This window comes from Salvelinus alpinus, chromosome 16, assembly GCF_045679555.1.
Source record: "Salvelinus alpinus chromosome 16, SLU_Salpinus.1, whole genome shotgun sequence".
NCBI lineage: Eukaryota > Metazoa > Chordata > Actinopteri > Salmoniformes > Salmonidae > Salvelinus > Salvelinus alpinus.
Genome location: NC_092101.1, coordinates 3,792,039 through 3,811,712, shown reverse-complemented (window position 1 = coordinate 3,811,712; position 19,674 = coordinate 3,792,039). Strand labels below are relative to the sequence as shown.

At 41.0% G+C, this 19,674-nt stretch overlaps 1 protein-coding gene across 3 annotated transcripts in view; it reads right to left on the bottom strand.

Moving 5' to 3' along the window:
* The window catches only part of vtg3 (vitellogenin 3, phosvitinless), a 40,041-nt gene extending 21,478 nt beyond the window's left edge, over positions 1-18,563 (bottom strand). For all 3 annotated transcript variants that reach the window (XM_071344520.1, XM_071344519.1, XM_071344521.1), the window contains exons 1-25: positions 18,455-18,563; positions 18,349-18,369; positions 18,094-18,245; positions 17,611-17,862; positions 17,335-17,496; positions 17,032-17,180; positions 16,305-16,455; positions 15,997-16,154; positions 14,682-14,847; positions 14,328-14,459; positions 13,879-14,097; positions 13,269-13,486; positions 13,078-13,175; positions 12,821-12,945; positions 12,639-12,737; positions 12,399-12,518; positions 12,048-12,237; positions 11,857-11,944; positions 9,763-9,948; positions 9,527-9,662; positions 9,268-9,436; positions 8,822-8,931; positions 8,631-8,726; positions 8,188-8,400; positions 4,416-4,561 (exon numbers count right to left, since the gene is read on the bottom strand). In XM_071344520.1, the coding sequence (XP_071200621.1) occupies positions 4,416-4,561; positions 8,188-8,400; positions 8,631-8,726; positions 8,822-8,931; positions 9,268-9,436; positions 9,527-9,662; positions 9,763-9,948; positions 11,857-11,944; positions 12,048-12,237; positions 12,399-12,518; positions 12,639-12,737; positions 12,821-12,945; positions 13,078-13,175; positions 13,269-13,486; positions 13,879-14,097; positions 14,328-14,459; positions 14,682-14,847; positions 15,997-16,154; positions 16,305-16,455; positions 17,032-17,180; positions 17,335-17,496; positions 17,611-17,862; positions 18,094-18,245; positions 18,349-18,369; positions 18,455-18,494 (3,596 nt within the window). In that variant the 5' untranslated portion in view covers positions 18,495-18,563. The remainder of the gene's footprint in view (positions 1-4,415; positions 4,562-8,187; positions 8,401-8,630; positions 8,727-8,821; positions 8,932-9,267; positions 9,437-9,526; positions 9,663-9,762; positions 9,949-11,856; positions 11,945-12,047; positions 12,238-12,398; positions 12,519-12,638; positions 12,738-12,820; positions 12,946-13,077; positions 13,176-13,268; positions 13,487-13,878; positions 14,098-14,327; positions 14,460-14,681; positions 14,848-15,996; positions 16,155-16,304; positions 16,456-17,031; positions 17,181-17,334; positions 17,497-17,610; positions 17,863-18,093; positions 18,246-18,348; positions 18,370-18,454) is intronic.
* Between the last annotated feature and the right edge of the window lie 1,111 nt (positions 18,564-19,674).

The following is a 19,674-nucleotide window of genomic DNA, read 5'->3' as shown; positions in this document are numbered from 1 at the left end:
CAATAATCCTTCCTTGCCATGCATAGTCTCAACTACAATGCAACTATTTAAATGCTCTAATCATGTGTAGGATAACATTACGGAATAAATTGGTAGCTTAGCTGGTCCCCTTGGATACTAATATCAATGCCAGCAACGGTCAGTCCAGCCACAGTCAGCAAGAAGGTTTGAGACCTAACAATTCGAATTGCCCTTGATAACAGCGACAGAGGAGTTAGTAGTCACTTGGTGGAAGCGAATCTCCAAAACACTCTTCTGATGGTTAACACACATGCTGGTAATAACTTATCATGTAGTTACCAACTTAGGATAGCGCCCTAGGCAACACACCACTAAGTAGAATCACCCTAGATATGACAAGATCGTGGACGTATATAGAATAGAGTCCAATTAGATGATTAAGGTGTGGTAACTATGTTTTGTATATCTTTTTGTTTTTGTTTTATTCTTAATTTCATTTTCATTTTCTTTGACACTTAGGAAGTGATACTGCCACAAACAAGTGCCCCGACGCCGCTCATTTGGGGAAGAAATGTAATACCATATTGCGTGAGTGTTGTGCATTATTAACGTCTGTCAAAGTTACTGCCTAGATCCACCAGTCTGGACAACTGGACGACCGGTCCGGAATGATGATCCACAACCAGGCCATCCCATGACCATTCTTTTGGTGGGTTGCAACTTGTAGAATCCTTCCAAGATTGAACCTGTCATGACTATTGTGGGGACTGTCATGACTATTGTGTGAGGATCCAAATAGGTCAGATCAGCTTTGCAATAAATAACTTCAACCAAACCCCCTCTCACCTGCAGAGGGGGGGGGGGGGCTGGTGGGGGTTAACACCTCACACGCTGTTGTAAATCAACAGTCAGCATCTCTCTCCAATGTTTACCAGAGGAATGTGACTTTGTTTCACATACTCCCGACTAAATATTTCTAACATTGAACGAGGGATATGGTCAGAGGCAATCTAAAGAACAATAATTACATTTTGGTTGTTATTTTGTGATGTAAAAAAAAATGTTTTAAAGGAAATACTAACTTGGAAAGTGTCCATCCCATGCGTTGCGCATGAAACATGAAAAATTATGAAATTGTTTTTGTGAAGGGTGGGACACCCGTACTCCCGGGTGGCGCAGTGGTCTAGGGCAATGCATCGCAGTGCTAGCTGCGCCACCAGAGTCTCTGGGTTCGCGCCCAGGCTGGGCTGGGTTCGCGCCCAGGCTCTGTCGCAGCCGGCCGCAACCGGGAGATCCGTGGGGCGACGCACAATTGGCATAGCGTCGTCCGGGTTAGGGAGGGTTTGGCCGGTAGGGAGGGTTTGGCCGGTAGGGATATCCTTGTCTCAGTATGTAAAAAAAATAAAAAATAAAATGTATGCACTCTACTGTAAGTCGCTCTGGATAAGAGCGTCTGCTCTTGGCCGGTAGGGATATCCTTGTCTCAGTATGTAAAAAATGTAATAAAATGTATGCACTCTACTGTAAGTCGCTCTGGATAAGAGCGTCTGCTAAATGACTAAAATGTCAAATGTAATGAGTTTAGGAGCCATAAGAGATAATAGTTGTACATAACTTTCTACAAGTGACAAGTCACGCCCCTGAGTGAGGTCAGAGAGCGTGTCAGCCTGACGGAACCGCCCCTCTCGAACAAACTGCATAAATGATGGGTAACGAAAATGAACATATCAGACCAGAGAGATGTAGAGCTGCAGCTCATGTTTAAAGTGGTTCGAACTCTGAATCTCAACACGAGGTAGAGACGATAATGTCACCTCTCAGACAATCACTGGTATGGCTGATTAGCTGTCCTAAGTAAAGTATCTAGAAAAGCGAATTTAAGTGGGACCATTCCATTACTCTGTTCAAATCATCATATTACGCTATTCTCATCACCCCACTGGGAACCATTGACACGGCTGGCTAGCCTATCTTCAAAGAAGCATCCTCCAGAGCGAACGGAAGGAGAATCAACTCTGTAGTTCTGTTCAGGACTAAATAACAACTACAAACAGTATGAGACTTGTCGGAACCATTTTGGACAATAAGAGCCTTACAAGCATGCCACGAAAAGACCCAACCCCCTTTCCAATGTGGCCCGGTTCTGACAGATATGACCTTTCACGTAAATAAATTAATGATTTTTTACTCCAAAGCGGGCGGCGGTTTGTGTGCAAAGTACAGGAGTACTATAATTGAGAGTAGTTTCTAAATGTAACAACGTGAAGTGTCTCTGTCTGTTAGCTAGTAAAGAAATAATTATTCCAATTTGTGTAGTACTGAATCATAAGTAAGACTCGGGTTTTTGCAGATAAAAGGAGGTTACGACTGTTCTGAATTATGATATGATACGAGGTTATGATTTAATAAGTTGACTGTTTATGAAAACCTTTATAGAGTTATCATCTCACAAATTAAACTCTAAAGAACCGCCCTCGTTGTGCCCCAGATCTTAATGAGTTAATTGTTACATCATTCATTTAATCAATAACAATAAAATATATTTAGGTTGATTAGATAAATAACAGTCTTCAGATTAATGAAAGTAAAGTCACAACACAATCAATAATATAATAGCAAAAAAAATTATTTCATTTCCATAGAAACTATAAGAATAGAAAGGTTCAAATCTTTAGTGAAACATCACAACACAGTTGAAAAATATATGGCACCTAGATGGAAGGGAATGTGGGTAGCTGAAGGATTGGACAAAAAAAAAGATAACTGAAGTAAAATATACTTTGTCCATAACATATACAGTGTATTCGTACACCTTGATGTTTTCCACATTTTGTTACATTACGGCTTCATTCTAAAATTGATTAAATAGTTTTTTTCCTCATCAAGCTACACACAATACCCTATAATGACAAAGCAAAAAATATATTTTTAGTGTGAAAATGTATTAAAAACAGATATTACATTTACATACTAAGTATTCAGACCAATCCTTTAATCAATACTTTGCTGAAGCACCTTTGGCGATTACAGCCTTGAGTCTTCTTGGCTAAATTCTGCCAGATTGGATGGGGAGCGTTGCTGCACAGCTATTTTAAGCTCTCTCCAGAGATGATTGATCGGGTTCAAGTCCGGGCTCTGGCTGGGCCACTCAAGGACATTGAGAGACGTGTCCCGAAGCCACTCCTGTGTTGTCTTGGCTGTGTGCTTAGGGTCGTTGTCCTGTTGGAAGGTGAACCTTTGCTGTGAACCTTTCAGTGTCCAGTCTGAGGTCCTGTGCACACTGGAGCATGTTTTCATCAAGGATCACTGTACTTTGCTCTGTTCATCTTTGCCTCGATCCTGACTAGTCTCCCAGTCCATACAGCATGATGCTGCCACCACCTTGCTTCACCGTAGGGATGGTGCCAGGTTTCCTCCAGATATGACGCTTGGCTATCAGGCCAAAGAGTTCAATCTTGTTTTCATCAGACCAGAGAATCTTGTTTCTCATGGTCTGAGTCCTTTAGGTGCCTTTTTGGCAAACGAAGCAGGCTGTCGTGACTTATACTGAGGAGTGGCTTCCGTCTGGCCACACTACCATAAAGGCCTGATTGGTGGACTGCTGTAGAGATGGTTGTTCTTCTGGAAGGTTATCCCATCTCCACAGAGGAACTTTAGAGCTTTGTCAGTGTGACCATCACGTTCTTGGTCACCTTCCAGACCAAGGCCAATGTGCAAAGCTGTCATCAAGGCAACGTATTTCTATTTGAAGAATCTCAAATATAAAATGTATTTTGATTTGTTTAACACTTTTTATTCTACATTGTAGAAAGTAGTAAAGAAAAACCCTTGAATGAGTAGGTGTCCAAACTTTTGACTGTTACTGTATATATAAATAATATAAATATAATATATCATAGTCGGTACAGTTTGAATGAGTAATTTGGTGAAATGTTGTACAATTTAAATACTCGAGTGTTAATTGTTTTTTGATAGTGAGTGTCTTTACACAATGGGAGACAAAATTGGTGTTATTCCTATTGACATGAATGTGGTATCATATTTAACCTAAGTTGACTTGTGATTGTCATTTGTTTTTTGTTCTTGAGCTATGTCTGTTTATTTGAAAATGCTCAGTAATCTACAGCAGCATTCTATAATTATATTGGGGTCCAAAGGGTTAAATCAGTGGAGTCAATGTTGTGGGCTCTCTAGAAAACAACTTTTTTCCAAACTACTTGTTTAAGGTCAACAACATTACATGCAGTCTGTAGATCGGCTATAGCCTGGTTCACAGAGGAGTCAGTACATCACAGTGTCATCAGCATAAAAGTGAAGTTGTTTTTCATTAAGGAACCAATAGCGTTTATATACAATGTGAATAGTCACACGACCTGCTAATACATTACTCTGATTGCAGTAGGTTTGGGAAACTGAATATACTTTTCAGTGTACTGAATGTGTGCTTGTCTCACCTTTTTCCAACCTCTGTCATGTACCCTGAAACAGTCTTCCAGTGAATCTTGGCCTTCAGAGTGGGTTTGGACCCAGGCAGATGTGCGGTGGCAGTTTTCATAGACATCTCATATGACTGACACTCATCTCCCCATCTTACGTGCATCTAACATGAAAAAGAGAACACTTATGAAGCCATCACATTGAATTAACATGTCATGTTTCTCCAATCCCTATTGAGAGATATCTCTTCCCACCTTGTATCTACACTATTTAGAAAAAAGAGTTCGAAAAGGGTTCTGCCGCTCTCCTGATACGAGAACCCTTTTTGGTTCCAGGTAGAACTGTTTTTGGTTCCATGTAGAACCTTCTGGGGAAATATTTCTACATGGAACACAAAGGAGTTCTACCTGGAACCAAAAAATGGTTCTTCAAACGGTTCTCATTTGGGGACAGCTGAAGAACCTTTTAGGTTCTAGTTAGTACCTTCTTTTCTTAGATTGTACTGCCTATAACCTTCAGGGTTGGGGGGGGGGGGGGGGGGTAACAGATTACATGTAATCTGTAACATGTAAGGATTACAAAAAATGTTAACTGTAATCTGTTACGTTACCAGCAAAAATATTGTAATCAGATTACAGATACTTTTGAAAAACTAGATTACTTCGATGATCACTTTTAAATTCAAAAATTATGTTTGCAAAAACATATTTGTCACTTCTGTGTTTTTTAAATTGACATTCAAATGTACATTTGTTCCACCTGTGTCTGACCACAAGTCCGAGACCACTATGATGACACACCAAATGTGTTTGATGGATCGCGGGAAAAGAGCAGGAATAGACTTTTGTAGTCTACAGTCCAAGCTATGTCTTCCAATGGTGTGACTACTGCCGGCATAAAAAGATTAAAAAAAGAAAAAGATTATCCAACGAACAAGTTCTCATTTACAACTGCGACCTGGCCAAGATGAAGCAAAGCAGTGCGACACACAAACAACAACATAGAGTTACACATGGAATAAAACATACAGTCAATAACACAATAGAAAAAAAAGTCTATAAACAGTGTGTGCAAATGAGGTAAGACAAGGGAGGTACGGCAATAAATAGGCCATAGCGTTGAAATAATTACAATTGAGCAATTAAACACTGGAGTGAAAGATGTACAGAAGATGAATGTGCGACTAGAGATATTGGGGTGCAAAGGAGCAAAAAAAATAAAATAACAGTATGGAGATGAGGTAGTTGGATGGGCTATTTAGAGATGGGCTATGTACAGGTGCAGGGATCTGTGAGCTGCCCTGACAGCTGGTGCTTAAAGTTAGTGTGGGAGATATAAGTCTCCAGCTTTTTTCAGTTCGTTCCAGTCATTGGCAGCAGAGAACTGGAAGGAAAGGCGGCCAAAGGAGGAATTGGCTTTGGGGGTGACCAGTGAAATATACCTGCTGGACCGCGTGCTACGGGTGGGTGCTACTATGGTGACCAGTAAGCTGAGATAAGATGGGGCTTTACCTAGCAAAGACTTATAGATAACCTGGAGCCAGTGGGTTTGGCGACGAATATGAAGCGAGGGCAAGCCAACGAGAGCATAGAGGTTGCAGTGCTGGGTAGTATATGAGGCTTTGGTGACAAAACGGATGGCACTGTGAGTAGAGTGTTGGAGGCTATTTTGTAAATGACATCGCCGAAGTCGAGGATCGGTAGGATAATTTGTTTTACGAGGGTATTTTTGGCAGCATGAGTGAAGGAGGCTTTGTTGCGAAATAGGAAGCAGATTCTAGATGTACTTTTGGATTGTAGATACTTAATGTGAGTCTGGAAGTAGAGTTTACAGTCTAACCAGACACCTGGGCATTTGTAGATGTCCACATGTTCTAAGTCAGAACCGTCCAGAGTAGTGATGCAGGACGGGCGGGTAGGTGCTGGTAGCGATCGGTTGAAAAGCATGCATTTAGTTTTACTTGTATATAAGAGCAGTTGGAGGACACAGAAGGAAAGTTGTATGGTATTGAAGCTCATCTGGAGGTTAGTTAACAGTGTACAAAGAAGGGCCAGAAGTACACAGAACGATATCGTCTGCGTAGAGGTGGATCAGAGAATCACCAGCAGCAAGAGTGACATCATTGATGTATACAGAGAAAAGAGTCGGCCCGAGAATTGAACCCTGTGGCACCCCCATAGAGACTGCCAGAGGTCTGGACAACAGGCCCTCCGATTTGACACACTGAACTCTGTCTTAGAAGTAGTTGGTGATCCAGGCGAGGCAGTCATTTGAGAAACCAAGACTGTTGAGTCTGCCGATAAGAATGTGGTGATTGACAGAGTCGAAAGCCTTGGCCAGGTTGATGAAGACGGTTGCACAGTACTGTCTTTTATCGATGGTGATTGTGATATCGTTTAGGTCCATTGAGCGTGGCTGAGGTGCACCCATGACCAGCTCGGGAGCCAGATTGCATAGCGGAGAAGGTATGGTGGGATTCGAAATGGTCTGTGATCTGTTTTTTAACCTGGCTTTCGAAGACCTTAGAAAGGCAGGGTAGGAAAGATATAGGTTTGTAGTAGTTTGGGTCTAGAGTGTCTCCCACTTTGAAGAGGGGGATGACCGCGGTGGCTTTTCTATCTTTGGGGATCTCAGACGATACGAAAGAGAGGTTGAACAGGCTAGTAATAGGGGTTGCAATGTTTTTGGCTGATAATTTTAGAAAGAGAGGGTCCAGATTGTCTAGCCCTGCTGATTTGTAAGAGTCCAGATTTTGCAGCTCTTTCAGAACATAAGCTATCTGGATTTGGGTGCTGGAGAAATGGGGGAGGCTTGGGCAAGTTGCTGTGGGGGGTGCAGGGCAGTTGACCAGGGTAGGGGTAGCCAGGTGGAAAGCATGGCCAGCCGTAGAAAAATGCTTATTGAAATGTTCAATTATCGTGGATTTATCGGTGGTGACGGTGTTTCCTAAACTCAGTGCAGTAGGCAGCTGGGAGGAGGTGCTCTTATTCTCCATGGACTTTACAGTGTCCCAGAACTTTTTGGAGATTGTGCTGCACGATGCAAATTTAAACTGCCTAAATTTAAGCATCAGCTGTTTACCGATCACTGTACCTGTACACAGCCAATCTGTAAATAGCACACCCAACTACCTCATCCCCATATTGTTATTTATCCTCTTGTTCTTTTGCACCCCAGTATCTCTACTTGCACTACTCTTCTACATTTGCACACACTGTACATAGATTTTTCTATTGTGTTATTGACATGTAACTCTGTGTTGTTGTTTTTGTCGCACTGCTTTACTTTATCTTGGTCAGGTTGCATTTGTAAATGAGAACTTGTTCTCAACTGGCTAACCTGGTTAAATAAATGTGAAATAAAAAAATATGAACAATTTGGCTAATCTATCAAGGAGCATATCATTTATTGGAATGACTGGAATTCTGATAGACTTTGGTTTTCAATGTAAAGATATAATTTAAACGTGTAGTTTATATGTAGTAGAAAGCGATGGGTTAGAATAAGCCTACATTACCAACCCGTAAAGTAATATTTAACTTCCATGTATTGCCAGCTATGTAAACTTTAACATTGATTTATCCTGCAATAGATGTTGTTCAATTGGTAGCATACATTTTTGTCTTCTTCTAATGCTTCTTACGGGGAAAGTAATCTCAAATTAACTCAATGTAATCAGATTACGTTACCGAGTTTGAGTAATCCAAAAGTTAAGTTACTGATTACAATTTTGGACTGTTAACTAGTAACAGAGTACATTTAGAAGGTAACCTACCCAACCCTGATTACCTTTAGCTGCTCCTGCCGGACCTTATCCACATTAGCATCTGTGCACAACTTCCAGTTGGCATCCTCCCCAACCTGAGACACGATCAACTGGGTGTTGTCCATCTGGGCAGCAGGAGTGTAGTAAGCAGCTGCTTCGTAACCCTCTGGCTTTGTCTTGCCACTCATGGCCAGAACCTTGATGGTGAACAATGGTTCAGGATTGGCATTCCAAGCCTGAGGAGGAGTACAAGAAGGCGCAAAGGTCTTTATACCGCCATCACTGTTTTGTAAACACAACTAGGTTTCAGAGTGAAATACATAATACTGTCGCCATGTCTGAAATAATGCAGACAGTAATGAAACTGTCTTTGAATATTGATTGAGATTGAATACACCCCCCCTTAAAACAACAACCACAACAACAAGTTACAGTAGTCAGTGGTGCACTTCAGCCATAGCCCTACCTCAGAAGCAGAAGCTTCTTTGGCTTTGAAGCTTGCTTGATGAGACGTTCTGCTGCTTGAGGAACCAGAGGAGAGATGGAAACTATTGGTTGCGTCCTGCAAACACAAAAATAGAGTAGAAATGGTCACATACTGTATGAACTTAGCAATGCATGTGTGCAGATCATGACAGTACAACCATGACCAAGTACCTTGGAAAGCCTCCGCAGGGTGTCAAGCAGGTGGCGGACACTAACTGGGTCCTTGGTTGGGCTGGCGTTCATCTCAATGTGAATCTTGTCAACAGGTTTGTTGGACTGGACTGATAATGAAAGAGGAATTCGATTATATAGTCACACTTATGAAATCTAATGAGGCTTTTGTTTTTTATGGAATTCCATTTTCTTTTCAAATGTTTTTTGCTTTATTGTGAAAGAATGAAAGTCAAAGATTAGAGGGATGTATAGAATAGGTCCAGTTAAGTAAGGTGTAAGCAAGGACTGAACCCTGCCACTGGGCTGATGTGCCGTCCGGGGTCGGCAGCACTACCACTGGACCAGTTCCTGGCACATCCAATAAGGCTTAATAAATGACAGTCCAAAACAATGTCCAAGAAAAAGCATATTATGTCATACTTTATACTTGTATATGCTGTTACCTGGTTGAATTGTATATGCAAAGTTGGTGTATCCCAAGAAGTAGTAAAGGGGGTATTCATCAATGTAGTGTGATCTCGTTGCCTCTGAGTCAACACAGAAAGCTGCCCCATAGATGTTAGCCTCTGCACACACCTTTACTTGTGGATGGTAAGTGTCAAATTTGACAATCTATTTAGCAAAAAAGAAAGCATATTAGGAGTGCACACATATCTATCTTACTTTGCGTGTAATAATCTTTGCCTTGGAGAGTGGTTGTACCTTTTGTCCAGAGGTCAAATAGCTTTGCTTAGGTGGCTCTATATCCTCATTAGCCTCAATAGAGTCAGGCATCATTGGGGTCATTTTAGCAAGTGATGGCTCCTCAATATTCCTTGAGACCGCATATACGTCAAACCTATTGTAACAAAAAGAAATCTAGCATCTGTTAAATTACTATCCATTTCGACACTTAAAATATTGTTTTTGACAGGTGTAATGAAATGTGAGAAACATACTTGACTGAGAAAAGCTTAGTCTCCTCTTTGCAAGCAGGAAGGTCAATTTCAAATGTATTTTGTTTGATGTTCATTTTCATGCTGATTTCCCATGGCATGGCAACTACTGTTTTACTCTTCAGTTCCACACCACACTGGAACATGTCAGTGTTTATCCCATGGAAGACAAATTGGTCCTTTGAGAAACTGCAGCAAAATTACATATAAAACACAATCAGTTATACAGTGAGTGAAAAAAGTATTTGATCCACTGCTGATTTTGTACGTTTGCCCACTGACAAAGAAATGATCGGTCTATAATTTTAATGGTAGGTTCATTTGAACAGTGAGAGACAGAATGGCAACATAAAAATCCAGAAAAACGCATGTCAAAAATGTTCTAAATTTTAATGAGGGAAATACGTATTTGACCCCTCTCAATGAGAAAGATTTCTGACTCCCAGGTGTCTTTTATACAGGTAACGAGCTGAGATTAGGAGCACACTCTTAAAGGGAGTGCTCCTAATCTCAGTTTGTTACCTGTATAAAAGACACCTGTCCACAGAAGCAATCAATCAATCAGAATCCAAACTCTCCACCATGGCCAAGACCAAAGAGCTCTCCAAGGATGTCAGGGACAAGATTGTAGACCTACACAAGGCTAGAATGGGCTACAAGACCATCGCCAAGCAGCTTGGTGAGAAGGTGACAACAGTTGGTGCGATTATTCACAAATGAACTGTCAATCTCCCTCTGCCTGGGGCACCATGCAATATCTCACCTTGTGGAGTTGCAATGATCATGAGAACGGTGAGGAATCAGCCCAGAACTACACGGGAGGATCTTGTCAATGATCTCAAGGCTGCTGGGACCATAGTCACCAAGAAAACAATTGGGAACACACTACGCCGTGAAGGACTGAAATCCTGCAGCGCCCGCAAGGTCCCCCTGCTCAAGAAAGCACATATACATGCCCGTCTGAAGTTTGCCAATGAACATCTGAATGATTCAGAGGACAACTGGGTGAAAGTGTTGTGGTCAGATGAGACCAAAATGGAGCTCTTTGGCATCAACTCAACTCGCGTGTTTGGAGGAGGAGGAATGCTGCCTATGACCCCAAGAACACCATCCCCACCGTCAAACATGGAGGTGGAAACATTATGCTTTGGGGGTGTTTTTCTGCTAAGGGGACTGGACAACTTCACTGCATCAAAGGGACGATGGACGGGGCCATGTACCGTCAAATCTTGGGTGAGAACCTCCTTCCCTCAGCCTGGGCATTGAAAATGGGTCGTGGATGGGTATTCCAGCATGGCAATGACCCAAAACACACGGCCAAGGCAACAAAGGAGTGGCTCAAGAAGCACATTAAGGTCCTGGAGTGGCCTAGCCAGTCTCCAGACCTTAATCCCATAGAAAATCTGTGGAGGGAGCTGAATGATCGAGTTGCCAAACATCAGCCTCAAAACCTTAATGACTTGGAGAAGATCTGCAAAGAGGAGTGGGACAAAATCCCTCCTGAGATGTGTGCAAACCTGGTGGCCAACTACAAGAAACATCTGACCTCTGTGATTGCCAACAAGGGTTTTGCCACCAAGTAATAAGTCATGTTTTGCAGATGGGTCAAATACTTATTTCCCTCATTAAAATGCAAATCAATTTAGACAATTTTTGACATGCGTTTTTCTGAATTTTTGTTGTTATTCTGTCTCTCACTGTTCAAATAAACCTACCATTAAAACTATAGACTGATCATTTCTTTGTCGGTGGGCAAACGTACAAAATCAGCAGGGGATCAAATACTTTTTTCCCCTCACTGTATTAGCATTGAACAATAATTGAGCCATGAAGCCATTGATCTGGGAGGGTTCCTCATAGTATTGTTCTTCTGATAATATGATGTAAAATATTGAATAAATACTTGCCGAGGCCTGGGGTGGTCAAGCTGTGTAAGCCGCTGCCCTCAGTGCCTCCCGATCACACTTACTTGGTAGTGCTGCAAGCAACCCACTGCTCTAGCACTACCTCTCTTTTCTCACAATCCTTTACAAGAAACATACAACTATGCAAGGACTTTGACTGCCCCAGCTACCAAAACATAAATACATATATTACCCAGCAAATCCATCAGTCACTAGTGAAACATCTGAGGTCAACAGTTGTCCCAGGCGATCAGTCAGTGGTGGGCTGATTGCAGCCTCAGCTACATAAGAGAAAATGTTAGCGTTTTATTGATTATGTATATATTTATTTAAAAAATGGTATTCTGCTTTGGAATTCAAATGGCCTTGGTATTCAATGTTTACCATTGACGGTAATGGTTGTTACTGTGTTATAATATTTGCTGATTTCCAGTGGGAGACCGAGGGAGGTGGCTTGGATGTAACGGGTCTCAAACATAAGGAAGGCCTTGGTCCAGTGCCATGACATCCCCTTCTGAAGATTTTCAATCATTCTCCAGGCTGGGTTCTTTTTGCCTGCAGATGGACTGACAGTCTGCATGGAGATACCGTGGCAGAAGAGCACAGTGTGTAACAGCTTATGGAGACCACAGGAAATGTGTATCATGAGGTTTTGTTATTGCCCAGAGTGGATAGAGAGGGACATGATGTTATACTGAGTAACATGCAGTACTTGATTGACTGTAGAAATCTCACCTTGATAATACTCTGAATTAAGTCCTTGCTCAAATCCGCGAAGAAGAACTCTTGACCAAAGATTCGTGTATAGGCAGACAAAAGAGGCTTATCCTCGGGCAATGTCTGCCAATCTTGCAGCTGAAAGAAGATGATTCAATAGAACAAAGTTTAGTTTGAAGGGATGATACAGTACATTTGAGGGCACTTTTTTAGTGCCCTCAACAGTACAGTATGCGTTTTGAAAAGTCATGAACTCACCACTTTGAATATGGCCTCGAAGTCAGTGTAGCTGAGATGGCCGTTAACTTGAATGTTCTGTCTAAACAGTTCCTTAATTCCATCAGCACGGAAACCAAGCTTTATGACACAAACAATAGTCAAATAACGTTTTACTTCAGCATGAAACAGAACAAGTACAAAACAATTAATATGAACATTACCTCCACAAGTTGTAATATTTTGCCAATGAAATGGAATTTCCCTTTAGTCACTATTTCTGTTGGGATGTAGCTTGCAGCATTTTTCAGCATGAAGAACTCAGTGGCTGTACCAATCAAGAAGTCGTCTGGATATTCAAGAGATATGTGGTCAGTCAATGTTTTTTTGCTGATGAGCGAAGAAAACAGTTTCCTCAGCCTTTCACATACTGTATGTTCTCAAAGTAAACCCATGCCGCTTACAGGTCCTTTGAACTTACCATTAAACCAATCTAGGCGCATAGCTTTGCTGTAGTGGTAACTGACACGACCAAATTTAGGGGCCAGGATTTTCTCAGCGACATTGCAGGCTGTTGAGCTTTAACAAAGATAACAAAACAGCCACAGTTGAAATGCATAATCAGAAGCATTGACAGAACAAATGTCACTCTGCCCAGATAAAAACACTCACAGGAAGTGGTTGTCCGGAGTGCTTGATTTGGCAATGCTCCTAATGAGAGAGTAAGAAAAGCTAGCCACATGCATGTCAGCCTCCTCCAATAGGAATTCAGTCACTGTAGACACCAAAGCCAAAGGTGGCTTAGTTTCAAACAGGATCATACATGCCAACATACGGATCTCAGTGGGAAGGTGCCTCTGCACAAACAGGCTCACTGTGATGTCCTGGACCTGAAAGCACATACGTAAGACATACAGTAGCTAAAGTCATATTATCAAAGAGATTAGACTGGGACTAATACAAAATCCGACTGTATGTCAACTGGTTATCATTTCATCTGATATAAAGTCAATTTAGTAAATCAATAGATACTCAGTTGCATATTTGTCAATGAGGTATTTAATTAATTTTCACTTTGGGAATTGACTTGATATCCTAATGTGAGTGTGAGTATGTCGAAATGTTACTGACACCAATTCAACTCTGACACCAGAACCACAATATCTATGACGCACTTCCTAAATATTATCACCTTTTTCTTTTCTTGTTTGTATTCTGGAATTCAGCTTTTAGTTGTGAATGTGTACACAATGAAATAAACCAAACTACTGCTACTACTAACGCTGTGGGGGTCTCTGACTGCCAGGTGTCTCAGAGACTGCACGGCTGCACTTAGCACACGGGCTGGGAGGGTCACAGGAGTGGCAGACACTCCGGGGAGGAAGCGCCTGATGGTCTTAATGCTGGAGGGGTGGCCAGCATTCCCAATGGCCTTCAGGGCTAGCAACATGTCCAGTTCACTGTTTCTCTTCAGGCCATCGATCACCATGTCCAACAGGGGCTGTTTGAAACAGACGTGTCACATCTTGAATTCTCTAATCCGCAGTGATTTGCAGCTAATATCTATACAGAAAGAGTCTGAACAACAGCAACGCTACACAAGATTAACGCAGCAGTAGTCATAACATTCACAATTCCATCTTCTGTCATATAACCAGAATAAACTGGAACATAGCTTATGCATTTGGTTTCTTTACCAGTAAGTAATGCAATGGTAATGTAGCCTATTACCTGAACAACTGCCACCGGGCAAGACGGACCATACTCATAGGTACAGTACCTGTAGACCAGTGATCCATAGGACAGCACCACAGTGTTCCACAGCATTGGGTGGGACTTACTGAAGGGCATGAACAGAAACTCCTACAAAGGGACGATTGATAGATTATGAATCACTCTGAACACATCACATCGACCACATGATTTTGTTATCTAGTGTAAAAAAAAAAGTTAAATGGTCCATAGGCCCATGTAGGGACAATGTACTCTTTGTCTTTCTACCGTATAACAATAATACCTCCTGTAATATAGTGAACATATGCAATTTAAATAACTGTATGTTACACCTCCAACCAAGACAATCACCTTGGCCATCTCCAGCAAGTCGGTCTCTGCTGCTAAATGATTAAATGCGATCAGAAGTGTTTGTCCAGCCTCGTTGGCTGATACATCACCGGCTTTGAATCTGTTCTCCAGGAATTTGAGAACTCTTGCGTCTCCAACTTCAACAATCGTGTCCAAAAGCCACCGTCTGACAAGAGAGAAGGATGACAATTTAAAAAAAACTCACATTGTAGGAAACATAGGCAATCCTTTGATATATTACACTTAACATAGAAATGTTTACAATGGAAACCATAGAATGTTTAAATTAATATAAAAATGTGCCTATATCTACACACTACCGTTCAAAAGTTTGGGGCGACTTAGAAATGTCCTTGTTTGAAAAACATTTTTGTTTTGTTTAAAATAACATCAAATTGATCAGAAATACAGTGTAGACATTGTTAATGTTGTAAATGATTATTGTAACTGGGAACGGTACATTTTTAATGGAATATCTACATAGGCGTACAGAGGCTCATTATCAGCAACCATCACTCCTGTGTTCCAATGGCACGTTGTGTCAGCTAATCCAAGTGTATCATTTTAAAAGGCTATTTGATCATTAGAAAACCCTTTTGCTATTATGTTAGCACAGCTGAAAACTGTTGTTCTGATTAAAGAAGCAATTAAACTAGCCTTATTTACACTAGTTGAGTATCTGGAGCATCAGCATTTGTGGGTTTGATTACAGGCTGAAAATGGCCAGAAACAAAGACCTTTCTTCTGAAACTCGTCAGTCTATTCTTGTTCTGAGAAACAAAGGCTAGTCCATGCGAGAAATTGCCAAGAAACAAAGAACAAAGCAAACTGGCTCAAACCAGAACAGAAAGAGCAGTGGGAGGCCCCGGTGCACAACTGAGCGGGAGGACAAGTACATTACGGTGTCTAGTTTGAGAAACAGACACCTCACAAGTCCTTAACTGGCAGCTTCATTAAATAGTACCCGCAAAACACCAGTCTCAACGTCAACAGCAAAGAGGCAACTCCGGGATGCTGGCCTTCTAGGCAGAGTTGCAAAGAAAAAGCCATGGCTCAGACTGGCAAATAAAAATAAAAGATTGAGATGGGCAAAAGAACACAGACACTGGACAGAGGAACTCTGCCTAGAAGGCCAGCATCCCAGAGTTCCAGCTACAATAGTCATTTACAACATTAACAATGTCTACACTGTATTTCTGATCAATTTGATGTCATTTTAATGGACAAAAAAACAAGGACATTTCTAGGTGACCCCAAACTTTTGAACGGTAGTGTCATAAATATGATTATACATTTAATAAACATGAATATGCACCTGTGTTCATCATTCCCTGAGAGCTGTTTCCACAGAACCTCGTGGTTTTCTAGCGATGTCACACGCAGGAGTTGGTAAAGAAAAACAACATCCTCACTTGTTGCACTGTCTGTCTGGTAGATGTTCGCTTGGGCCAAACGTTTGATCATGTCTGCAATCTGTGAACAACAATGTGGTTGCATGTGTTTGTGGCATATCACATGTTAGCAGTAAATAATCATGAGCCATAAACATCTTCATGACAGGGTGAGGTTGGAAAAAAACATTTTCGAGCAAGTTTTGAGTATTATTGATACGCTGTTCTTTACCTTGGGCACTGGATCATCCAACTTCTTCATCAAAATGGGGATTTGGGCCAACGCTTTCACAAACTTGTAAATCAGATTCCCTCGGCTAATCATGGGACCAACAGTAGGGGTCACCACTGTGTCAGTTACCCTGAGCAGCACAAGCTCTTTCCTAAAGGAGAGTCAACACGAATAGCACCTTACACATACACATTTTGGCAGGTAATTGGTCATCCTGGTTTGTTCCTCACTGTAGCCCCAAGACTGAGAACCTCTTCGGTGCATTTCATCTAAGGCTGTGTTTACAGGCAGCCAAATTCTCATCTTTTTTTATCACTAATTTGTCTTTTGACCAATAAGATCAGCTCTTTTGCCAATAATCGGGCAAGAAATCTGAATTGGGCTGCCTGTGTAATTGCAGCCCTATAACTCATGTCTGGACATCTCCTTCTGGACATTCCTTCACATAACTTAGTGGTAGGCTGTGTTTTCACTAAGGAAGCCCAATTGTTATTGTTTGCTTAATTATTGGCAAAAATTATCAGAGTTGGGCTGCCTGTGTAAACGCATCCTTAGTGTGTACATGGCAAATAAACCACTTTCACCTATTATTCTGTATGTTGGTGTTTAGTCATTATGCCTCTAACCGTGGCATCTCTTTCGAGTCCTCCAACTACCAGGTGGTTCTCATTTTCAGACACCCAATTTTATATAGTGAAATGAAAGAAAACAATGAGATTTGTCATACATGGCTTGCAGTTTGGAGTTCCCCCCTTTCACGTTGAATGGGGAGAAATGCTGGCGCTCCAAGGCATGAGCCTTCTTGATCAGGCCTCCGTCAACTGTTGGTTTCACTGTGTAGACATATCTCACTGTTGAAATGACAGAGTCACCTCTCTAGATGACGTAAAAGAATACAAAAATTATTGAAAGTGAGTGACTGTTAAAGTATACAATTTACCTCGATGGTCTCTGTAGTATTGGCACTGTATACTCATTTAAATAGAATTGTGCATGTTCACATATAGGTTTATGGATTGGAAAGACAAACCTCTTTGGAAAGTTTGTTGTCGACAGCAAGTGCCATTCCTCTGTAAATGGCTGCCTTTTTTTTGCAGTTATTAATGTCAACAATTTGGGTGACTGACAATTCTTGGGAGTTGGCATCCTCCTCATTGGCATAGGTACTCTGGCACAATCCATGGATCCCGACCTGATAACAAATACGTAGAATAAACCTCACATTAACAGTGCTCTCTGCAATTTCTTTACAGATGAAAATGCAATATAACGTAAGCATTGTTTATGTAAAACCTGTTTTAGTTACCTCCTCCAGCTCATACACTCTTTGGGTGGTCTTGACTGTGACTTGGAAAAACCCAAGTATGCCTCTCACAATATTGACGATGGTGTCAGATACTTCAGCAGAGGTGCGAATGTCACCAACCCGTCCCTTGGCGTACTCGAACATGAAGGGTTTGCTGAGCTCGGCAGCAATCCGTTTGGTAAGCTTTGGTGACGTAACAAATGCATTCTTCCCTGGGATGCCATTGAACTCCTCGAAGTTCAAGTTTGAAACCTTAAAACAAGAAAATATAATTGGATCTCCAGGTAGAATGAATTGTTTATTTACGATTAAATAAAACATTTTCAAATGAGTTTGTTTAAATTCTCAGGATATTGACACATTTTATGTTCATCAAAAGAAATGTAGATCCTTAAAATAACACATGCAGTATATTTCGCTTCTGAAAAATGAGGTAAAGGCCTATGAAGAACCTTGCATTGGTAATTTTAATTGAATGCATACCCGGAGAAGGAATTTTTGTGCTGATACACCAATGATCTTGACTTTGCACATGAGTCTCACACCAGACTCTGCAAGGTTTGGCATGCCACGCCCAATATTCACCATTCCCTCATATTTGTACTCATAGGTTTTCTTAGGGTTCAAGCCAGGCTCTACAATACATCATTGATATAGAATTATTCATGAAAACATGCTCATTTGAATGTAGCGTTAGTTTTAAATGATACATTTCAAATCACTTGATAAAGAACTCACCATAACTGATATGGTCACATGCTGAAATGAAAAAATGAAAAAAAAGATTCAAAAAGTGTCATAATTAGCTAATTAAAAATAATTTTCATATTTTTAACACACTTACCGACCAAGGCCACAAGGTGACAAAGAAAGAACCACCACATGGTGAAATGCAGGAGTGGGATCCTGCAGCTCAGCGTTTCCTTTTATATGCAATGCTATGTTCACAATGACTAAACGAGTACATGACCCAGTTTCTGCACAGCACATCTTTGGCAACAATGAGGGACATAAAGTAACAAGGGGGCAAAGGTGTGTCAGATGAGTGTAACCAGTGACATTGACAGTGGTCAGTATGACATGCAAAAGGAGGACATTTCAGGAAAAATAAACAGTGACCTAAAATGGACACTAATAATCAGTGCTTTGTGAAACTCACATATTGTATATTACAAAGAATTGTTTAAAATTCAACATCTTTGACCTTATTTGAATGCACAAATTATATATTCACAGAATGTACACAACATTAGGAACACCTGTGCTTTCCATGACATAGACTAACCAGGTGAAAGCTATGATCCCTTATTGGTATTAATTCCACTTCAATCAGTGTAATGAAGGGGAGGAAACAGGTTAAAGAAGGCTTTTTAAGCCTAGATAAAATTGAGACATGGATTGTGCTTGTGTGCAAATCAGAGGGTGAATGGGTAAGACTAAATATTTAAGTGCATTTGAACAGGGTATGCTAGTAGATGCCAGGTGCAGAGTTTTTTCCCGCTCAACAGTTTCCTCTGTGTATCAAGAATGGTTCACCATCCAAAAGACATCCAGACAATTTCAGGCCAGTTGTCGAAAACGGGTCATTGATGAAAGAGGATAAAGGACTCTGACACAAATTTTGCAGAGTAACTGACAGTCAAAATCAAATCAAATTATATTTGTCACATGCACCAAATACAACAAGTGTAGACCTTACATGCTTACATGAAATGCTTACTCACAAGCCCTTAATCAACAGTGCAGTTCAAGAAGAGTTAAGAAAATATTTACCAAATAAACTAAAGTAAAAAAGAAAGTAAAGTAACATAATGAAATAACAATAATGAGGCTATATACAAGGGGTACCGGTACCAAGTCAATGTGCGGGGGTACATGTTAGTCGAGGTAATTTATACATGTAGGTGGGGGTGAAGTGACTATGCGTAGAGAATAAACAGCGAGTAGCAGCAGTGTACAAAACAAATAGAGGGGGGTCAATGTAAATAGTCCAGTGGCCATTTGATTAATTGTTCAGCAGTCTTATAGCTTGGGGGTAGAAGCTATTAAGAGCCTTTTGGTCCA